Source organism: Belonocnema kinseyi, chromosome 1 (genome assembly GCF_010883055.1).
Source record: "Belonocnema kinseyi isolate 2016_QV_RU_SX_M_011 chromosome 1, B_treatae_v1, whole genome shotgun sequence".
NCBI lineage: Eukaryota > Metazoa > Arthropoda > Insecta > Hymenoptera > Cynipidae > Belonocnema > Belonocnema kinseyi.
Window position 1 is genome coordinate 82,521,203 of NC_046657.1, and position 10,388 is coordinate 82,531,590.

Below are 10,388 nucleotides of genomic sequence, written 5' to 3' on the forward strand. Positions count from 1 at the left end.
CCGGTGCGAAGGTCTGTTACGGACCGTTGCTATATGATGCTAATATTGCTTCTAAAGGATGTTATTCACTATGGTTAAAGGCTGTTGTCGATCGTTTCTAGGGAATTTTCTTGATCGTTTCGAAGGATCGTTATTTACCGTTGTTAATGATTTTTATTTCTTGCTACGAGATCGTTGTATTGATTGCTGCTAAGGGCTATTACTAGCCGCTACTAATGATTTTTCTTTTCCGTTATTAGAAAGTTGTACTAATAATTGCTAAGGTTTATAATACCCGTTAATAGGGGATGTTTTTAGACGTTGCTAAGGGTTATTATTTACCGTTAATAGGCAGATGTATTGATCGTTGCTAAGGTTTGTTATTGACATGTGCCAGAGCGTCGTATTGATCGTTTCAAAATGTTCTGATTACCCGTGGCTAAGTCTTATTTTCAACCATTGAAAATATATATTATTTACCTTCTCTGAAGTTGTTATTGACCGTTGCATTTTCCACCAAATAGTTGAATTCCCACACCATAAAGAGAAATATTTTATAATACAGTTCATTTGTTCACGATCAAAGATTAATGCTCAAGCAAAAAAAATTGCTTTTCTACTAGAAAAATGAATTTTGAATTCAAAAGCTTAAATTTTCTTTCGAAAAATTTCATCCTATCCTACCATACATGTTCCTTTCCTGCTCATACCCTGCTCTATCGCATGCCAACCTATTCTAATAAATCCTATCCTACCATATTCTATAGTATCGTATCTTTGAATATTTTATCCTATCATATCCATTCGTTTTTCTACATTGTCCTACCCCACCCTATTACATCGATTGGGAACAAGTACAATGACTTATGTTGTAGAAGAGGTTCAGCAGAAAAATCGTTACCAAAATCATGAGGCCATGTGATCCTAAAAAACCAATAATATTCTCAACATCCATATTCATATATCTTTATTCAAAACAGCCTCAACTTTACACCGAACAACTCTACACGTATTGACATGCGTTCTCTAAATTTAAATCTATGCAAAACGATATTTATTTGAATCAGTGATTTATTTTGCTCCGATTAATCAGTGGATTTGACTTTTCATGTAGTGGACTTGCACTCCTCATTAGTGAAAATGAATTATTACTGACAAATTACTGATTTTATTCATTAACTATTTTATCGATTTGATTTACAGCTTCATTTCGTACTGATTCAAATTTAGAGAGTGAGAAAGAGCGAGAGAGAGAGAGAGGAAGTGTGGGTATCACTTGAATGTATTTCAATTAAAAGGATGGTTTTGATTTTGAATTGCATGAATTATCCAATGATGAATTTCCTGACGATTAAGATTGATAAAAACATCAGGATCTATTCCAAATTCCTCTGCTCTCTGCTCGGACATAATACCAAGCAGTTGATGAACATATCGTGGAGGCAATCTGAGCACAAGAGGACCTCCTACATCGTCAATACAAGTTCCTCTTCTTTTTGTTTCATCAAGAGTACAAATACTCCTATCTGAAATAATTGCGCGTCCCTGGTAACGGCGAATACACTCTGCCAGTGGAATTATGAATAGTCGAGTTTGCTTCAACTCCTCAGGAAATACAGGATCGTGACTGTAATGTAAACGGCAAGTTCTATTAATCTAGATATATAATGCCAATTTAAATAATAGAAAAAACAGAAAATCTTAATACCAAATTCAGGAAGCCTATTAAATATGCAGACTTCGGGTTCATAAAAAATTCCAAATAGTGACAATGGTAGCATATATTTTAAACAATTGTAGGAAAATGGTGTCATACAATTCTTAAGATATCACATCAAAGAGATAATTATTTTTTTAGTATATTATACAGAATACATTATCACATCTCAAGATATTTTTTTGGGGTCTCACTGCAGATCAATTCGCTGCATTTTAATGCAAATTATCCTAAACATTTTTTCCGAATTTCATGCAGTTCTAAAAATCAAGGTCAGTCGCATTGTCATTTGTTTCTGAAATTCATGAATTTCTAAAACATAGGATGATTACTCACACTGTGTTTTGTTTTTTAATTTCATGCAGTTCTAAAAATTATGATCAATGACATTGTCACTCGAAGGACCGACGTGCAATGCCCATCTACGCTTTTTCTTCATAATAATTACATTATTTAAATTTTACGGGAAAATATATTGCTTTAAATTGGAAATGGTACTAAATTTGAATGATAAAAGAAGTCATAGAAATAACAAACATATTATTTGCATTAAACAGTTGCAAATTCAGGATTTCTACATTATCCCAATTTCTAAATTCTTCTATGTAATAAAACCAAGCATACAACTAGAAGATAATAATGTTAATGCAAAAAAATTTCGTTTATTAATATATTTTTAAACTTTTAAGCTGTTTTGTCAAGTCAAAACGTTACATTTTCAACCAAAAAAATGAATTTATAACTAAAATGATGAATCTTCAACAAAAAATATGAGTTTTAAATCAAGTAGTTAAAATTTCAAACTGAAAGATTAATTTTCTACCAAAAAAGACTCATTTTCAACTTAAAAAGATCAATTTTTAACCAAAATTAAAGCAGTTACAATGCTAGCAAAATTAATGTTTATTAAATAAGAACGAATTTTTAACAAAATAGTTTTTTCACGAAAAAATCTTCTTTTTTAACAAAAAATAGAAGAATAAAATTTTTAGTTAAAATAGTATTCAATTTTCAACCAAAAATAAATTTTTAACAAAATAATTCAATTTTAAACCCAAAAGATGAATTTTCTTCCAAAAAAGATAGTTTCAATGAAATATATCAAGAAATATATAAAGCTGAAGGAAGGAGTTGCAGAAGTACTAACAAGGATTGGTGCTAGGATAGAGATAGAGTAAGTGCAAAGTGCGAAGTGTAGAAAGGGAAAAGCGAAGGGTGGAGAGAATGGTACTGGTGAAACTGAAGAAATGGGAACATAATAGGAAAGTGATAACAAAAGTATTATTATATGGAAGCCCGGAGAGAATAGAGTATGATTCGACATGGGTAGAAAGGAAGATGCAGTATAAATTAAGGAAAATAGCAGAAGAGAGAAGGAAAAGGGAAAGAGAATTGGATTAAGTATAGGAATATACAGATAGAAGGTGTATGGTGGGATTGGAATGAGGGCAGGGTTAGTTAAAAATGAGGTGTCTGGAAATTAGGACTGAAAGGAACGGGAGATATAGAAATAAGAAATAGTAGAAAACAAAAAGAGACCAGAAACGAAAGTAGGGAAGATTGGGGGATATGCTACTGGAATATAGCAGGCTTGGAAAGAATTCAGCTGGATGAAAAGGGATGGGAAAGAGTAAGGGGAAGATTACCAACAGGTTAAAAATGGCAGGTTCAAAATGGAAAAAGAAAAAAGGCAGAGCAATGGAAGGAATGGTGATGGGAGTAACGAACTAATGTATAACAGAAATGGGTAATAAAGAGATAAAGGAACAAAAATAAGGATTAATAGTAGAAGAGACAAATATGGAAGGAGAGAGGTGGAAGATAGTGGGGCTTATGTGAACAGTAATATGCAGAAGAAATTAGAGGGTTTAATAGAACTTATAAAAGAAAATAATCAAGAGATTAGGCTTCTAATAGATGGAGATTTTAATGCAAGAACAGGAGAAAGAGGAGGAAGGGAATGAAGTGAAGATCGAGGAAAAAAATCCAAAGATAAGATACTGAATGAGGAGGGAATTATATTGTTAAAGAGCCTAGAGGAGATGGAATGGTTTATCTTCAATGGAAATTTGATAGATTCGGATCACTTTCCCATAATAGTGACATTAGAGGAAAAAGAGTAGTTACAATAAGGCTAAGAAGAAAGTAAAATTAAAAAGAACAGGAAGTAGGGATTGGTCAAAGGAAGGTAAAGAACAATTTAAGGAAAAGGTCAGGAATATCAAAATGGGGGAAGGAAATGTAAACCAGGAGATGGAAATAATGATTAGAGGTATAAAAGCAATATTAGAGTGCACAATTAAAAAAGAAGTTAGTGAAGGAGGAAATAGAAGTGGATGGGATGAAGAATGTAAACAGAAGAAGAAGGAAGTAAGAAGAGCATTTAGGAAATAAAGAATAGGCACAAGTAATGGATAACAATATATAGGAGAAAAAAGGAGTATACTGAGTTGTCTGATACAAAAATAGGAGGAACAAAAAAGGTTTGAAGAAGGGGCGGAGAAGGTTAGGACAGAAGAAGAGGTTTGGAATGCGGTAAATAGAGAGGGCAGAAAAAGGAAAAGAGTAAATCAGGATATTGGAAGTGAAATAGAAAAAATATGTTAAGGAATTACTTGGAGGGATAGAGAGAAAAGTTAGGAAAGGAGGAAAATATGAAAGGGAGACGGATGAGGAAGAAGACATTACAAGGGAGGAAATAGTCAAGATCTTACGTATGATGAAAGATGGAAGGGCGTCTGGTATAGATGAGATTCCTAATGAAGTATGGAAATATGGGAGACAGAATTAAAAGAATAGGCATGAATAATGTGCAATAGAGTATGGACAGGAGAGTGGTGGCCAGATTTATGGACCCTGATAAAAATGCCCATTAGGAATTGTTAGAATCCGTTTGAAAGCCTGTAAGATTGCAGTTCAAGTTTCAAGTAAATTTAAAGAGAAATCGTCGAAGGTAATGTTTTGTAATATGTTCCTAAGGGGATACTGATTACACAGTTCATTTCGTTAAATATTTGTAATGGGTTCGATGGGAAACTTAAGTGGAAATTATAATCCAAAATTATTTTTTAAAGATTTCTTGATAATATGACTACGTTTACTGGAAAAGTTAGTAAATATATAATTGCTGTCTTAAGAGGATCTAAGGTGATCTTCAATGGACATTAGAACACTACATTTTATGTGAGGTATTTCTCTCAGTGGATGCAATAGGTATTTAAAAGGACTTTGTTTACTTGAGATGCGACTGATTATAAAATTTTCATTCTAAGAAGATCTAAAGGGAACTTAAGAGGACACTAAAAAACTACATTATTTTGTAGGGAATTTCTCTAATAGATCTAACGGTAATCTCAGAGAATTAAATAGTTATTTAATTAATTATTATACTGGAAAAGTTTTTGAGTATATAATTACCGTCTTAAGAGAATCTAGGGATCCTAAATGGACATTAAAATTAAAACGCTAAATTTTTTCGGACGGAATTTCTCTAAGTGGATATAAGAGAAAGAGAGTTATATTGCGAATTACATTAATGCACAAAATGGTGGATCAATTACACATTTATAATCTTCAGATGAAAAAATTCGGCTATAATGTACAAATATTTAACTTCACTATACGATATAGTGTCAGAATGCATTTACCTATAAAGAGATTTGAATGTACTCTAGTTTCTCATTCCCCCAGCGGACATGTTCTGTGCATGTTACATAACAGAAAGGGAATATTTATATATAACATTGTTACAATAATGTGCCATAACATTTGCAGAACATGAAGTTCACACTACTCTGTAACGTTGTTACTGTAAGTAACAACACAAAAGTGTTCTAAAATTCTGTGATGTAACTGATATAGAACCCAGTGATAGGACTTCTATGTCACTAGAATGTCACACGTGTTAAAAAAATAGAACATAAAGGGCGCTCTGTTTTGCAAACGATCTTAGAAAAGTGTTATGCTGACGGTCGGGCGCAGTAAGTGACTTAAACTGTGTAAAAGAATATGCCGACAACAGGGCCAATACAGAAAATCGCCGATCCTCCATTGTACACCAATATCGGCGTTCAAGTGAGTTGCAACAAATTTGAGCCACATAGCTTCATTCGGAGGATCTAGGGGAAAAGCATCATTTAGACACTGTTTCTTCTCATCCTGAGCAACGTGATGTGTCGTCTACAAACTGTTAGTCACTTGTCAAGATGATTTTGGCGGGCGTTATTTGGGTGAAATAGATGTTGACAAGCAGGTAAGTTATAATAATAATTACCTAACTTTTAATTTCCTCCCGTTTACCAGTGACTATTAATGTCTTGGAATAAAAATTGTACTTGGCGTGATATAATATCCAAATCTTAGGTTACTCAAAACCTACATGACATTCAAACCACCAAAGCCGGGATGCAAAAACTAAGTCGTGACCGTCTGCATCTTAATTGATGCCTGTTCGTTCGAAGAAATTTCCTCTATATTTTCTGTATTCAAAAAAGTTAAGTTAGCTGGTGGTGGAAGTGAAAATACCTAGAGATCCTCAAGGAAGAGTTGAGACACAGGGTGCTCCAAATATGATTGGCGCCGCTGTACCGCATGAGTTGGCGCTATTTTCAAGTCACAGTTTACAAAATATCAAAGTTACGGTACAACGGCGACTATTGGAGGGGGAAACGTGTCTCAACTCCCCCTAGAAGGTCTCTAAAAATACCTTATTGCATACGTAAACGGTCATGACTTTTTCTACAAATCCCGGCTTTAGTTTAAATATCGACGGCCATGACTAACCTAACATTTGGAAGTTGCATTAGGAAGTTATCATTTTATTCTAAGTAATAAGTATACACTGTTAAATGAAAGAATGTTGAAAATTAGGCAAATATTATTTCAATTATTTTCCTTATTAACAATAATTTAGTCTAATATCGCAATGCGAATATTTGCTTTAACAGTTGTTCAGGTGGCTGACAGCGCGGTTCGGCACTCCACAACTCTCGGCATTGAGCCAAAATTCAGTCTCCAAATGATACTTTCCCCTAAATACCCAGATGTGCACCTACGTTCAGAGGAATACATTTGAGACTTGAAAGTTGTTTCAAATTCTCATTGGGAGACCAATCAAATTTGAGCTACAACCAATTTAACACCAGCGTTTTTCAGTGAAATATCGTTCAGAGTCAGGCCAACCGTGAAGTAAATATTTAATTTTATAATATTTTATTTTCAATTTGTACCTTACATTTTTTTAACCCTGCTTCTCATAATATGTCTAAAATCAATACATAACAAATATATATTCCTGAGAAGGGCCTGGTTCGTTCAGTAAAAAAGCATGGCCACGATTTTGTAATGAACGTTCAAGCGGTTCGATAGCGCAATTGGCAAAGGCATCAGCCATAGGCCCATAAGGATTAGATAATTTAGGTAGGGTTCAAATCTCCAGCGAGTGTAATTTTTAAACGGGTTTAAGATTGAGATTAGATATGTGCGGAGGACCATGTGTGAAATTGCGTTATTTAAAATATGAACTAAGTGCAGCAATAATACAAAAAACATTTTTTTCACCTATCAAATACACATTAGATATACATAGAAACCTCATAGAAACCTTTTAACCTTTCAGTAATCGATGACAAAAAATCCTTTATCGCATCTTCTGTTCTCTATAAAAGCCCCTTACAAACCTTATAAGATCCTAGTAAAACCCCAGTACACCCCGAATCAGATTCATTTAGCGACATTTCAGATAAACATTACACGTGCATAGAAACCTCATAGAAACCTTTTAAAATCCCAGTAGGTGAGGACAACAAATCCTTTGTTTACTTTCAAGTCCGTATATGATCCACTTACAAACACCATAAGATACACCGTATATGCTCTTACAAACAAGGAACAAAAACCTCTCTAGAAAATCATAGGAAACCTTAAATTTCTAAATCCATATGAATTCTAAGAGGCATTCTTAGCCGGGGAAGGATTGAAAGGGGAAAAAGGGCAATGATAGCAATGTTCGTGGACCTAAAGGCGGCGCCTGACTCATTTGACTGAGGCCAGAAAGAAAAAGTTATAAGGGAATAAAGGTTGGAGAGCAAGTAGGTGATAGTTTCTGGTTGGTGAGGAGAGTGGGGCAAGGATGTCCTCTTAGCCCACTTTTATTTAATATATTAATATCAGATTTGGAAGAAGAAATGAGGATAATAGGTTGGGAAGGAGTTAGGATGGGAAAGGAAAAGATATATGCACCGGCATACGCAGACGATAGAGTAAAAAAGTTTAAATATTTGGGATATACCTTGCAAACAAATAGAGATCATAAAGCTCATATTAGAGAAACGATAAAAAAAGAAGATGTAATGAAGCAGATATGGGAAATAGGAAAAAGACGGTTAAAAAATTGGAGAAGTAGGATGTAGTTCTTTGATACGCTGGTATTGCCGGTATTAGGTTCTGGAGAAGAGATATAGGGATGGAAAAAAAGGAAAGAGATGGAGATTATACAAGAAAGGTATATAAGGTGGTCTCTCTCTCTTTCTCTCTCGCTTGCTCTCTCGCTTTCAATCGCTCATTTCTAGTTCGCTAACACATCTCAAATTGCGCTAAAGTAAAAACTAAAAATAAGTATATAGACATAAGAGCCTCTGTAAATAATTATAAGTAACTGTAACTAGCAAGAATAAGGTTATATGAAATATGTAAACGGAGGTATGGTAAGAAATGTGATGCATGTAAACCCTCAGGGGACACATTATGAATAAAGAATAGTTTAATTTGCAGTTAGAAAAGTAAATTGTAAACAAATAAACTATTTTCCAGCAAAATTAATTAATTGTCAACTAAAAATATACAGTTGAAAAAAAATAAATAGTTAAATTTTTTACAAAACAGCTAATTTTTTAACGAAAAAGGTAACATTTCTATTAAAGATGTAAACTTTCTACAAAAAATTGAATAGTTAAACTTGCAGTTAAATTGCATTTTTAACTTAAATGATGAATCTTCAACCAAAAAAAGTAATTTTATTTTTAATCGAATACATGAAGTTTCAATTGCCTAAAAAAACAAATTGTTTAAAAAAAATTATAATTGTTCACACAATCAAAAAATATTTAACAGATGACTCAGCAACGCTCGACCCAGTATACGTTAAAAGGATGAAATGTTGAACGTAATATGTTTGCAACATATGAACAGGCTATTATACCGGTTTTTACAGAGAGCTTTTTCCAGAAAATGTTTTTTTGTAGTTAAAATGTTGTTTTTTACGCCTGATAGCGGCAGCCCAGCGGACACAATAATCAGAGTGTTAGCGGTTTCAGGCGAAAAAAAAATTCCAATTACAACAAAAAAAGAAGAAAATTTTCGGAAAACGCTCTATGTCCGAAACGTTATAATTGCTTCAAGATTATGTGGTAAAAATATTACGTTCTACAGTCCATCCTTGTACACGTATAGTGGATCAAGCGAAACCGACTCATTTTAAGCGCTTTAAAGTTTCACCATCAAAATTCATGATTGATTCTTTTTCTCTGACGAATTTTGAACAACATACTGAAATCCGAAATTATTTGTAACACTTCATCACCTTTAAACACTAGAAATTAGAAACGTGGAAAAAGAACCACCCTATTGTGAATAACCAGTAAAATTCAGATTTTTTAATTTGGCAGTGAAAATCGTTAGCATCCTTGAAAAATCCCTGAAATCCATCAAGTCCTTCTGAAATTACTGGAAAACTCGTCAATCTTTTTAGTACCCTTGAAATAATTGAAATCCCTTCAAATCTGCGAAAATGTATTACAAAGTTGTAATTTATTTGGAAATCCTATGAATTCTTTTTAATTTAGTAAAATCCCTGAAACCCGTATAAATCCCTGGAAGTGCCTTGACATTTTATTTGATTTAATTTATTCCCTAAAGTTCTCGAAACCTTGAAAATGATAAAAATCCCTTAAATCTGGTAAATTCCCTAACATCCCATAAAAATAGAATAAAATTCCGTAAAATATTTTTTGATTTATTTCTCTGAAATCCCATAATATCCCACAAAATCATATCAGCCCCTTGAAATATTTGATATATTTTAATTTCTTGTAGTATTTTTCAATATCCTAAAAGCATCGAAGTCTCCTGAAATCTTTTGAATCCACTGACATCTATTAAAAACCCTTCAATTCTCTTAAAATCATCTAAAACCCCTAGAAATCCTTTTAATTAGTTTAAATCCTTTGAACTCTATAGAAATTCCTAATAATCTTGCGGAATCTTGTAATTTCTTACTAAAACCTATGAATTCAACAAATATTGCAAAATTCCTTGGGATCTTCAAATTCTTCCAAAATCTTAGTAAACAAAATTTCTTTAAAATTTGTTAACCTCCTCAAATTTTGTGTAATCTTACGAGATTCTTTGAAAGCGCAAATAATTCCCATAAAATCCCATGAAGTGCCTCCCTAGAGTCAGTTAAAATCACATATGAATTTAATTTACTACCTGAAGTTTTTTGAAATCTTTGATGTCCTGTGATATTTTTGGTACCCTTTTAAAATTTGAAATTCTTATGACTTCCATGAAATACTTCGAAATCCTATCATCAATCTTCAAAATTTGCAATATGTCTCAGAATTTTCTCTAAAATTTTGAAAACTATAAAATTCTCTGAAATCCAAATGAAACATCAAAAAATCTCTTAAAATCA

The 10,388-nt window shown here is 32.9% G+C and overlaps 1 protein-coding gene across 1 annotated transcript in view; it reads right to left on the reverse strand.

Annotated features, from left to right (window-relative positions):
* Positions 1-1,266: 1,266 nt before the first annotated feature.
* LOC117178411 (trypsin-like) overlaps positions 1,267-10,388 on the reverse strand; it is a 10,985-nt gene continuing 1,863 nt past the window's right edge. Inside the window, exon 4 of the mRNA XM_033369840.1 lies at positions 1,267-1,606. Coding sequence (XP_033225731.1) covers positions 1,267-1,606 — 340 coding nt within the window. The remainder of the gene's footprint in view (positions 1,607-10,388) is intronic.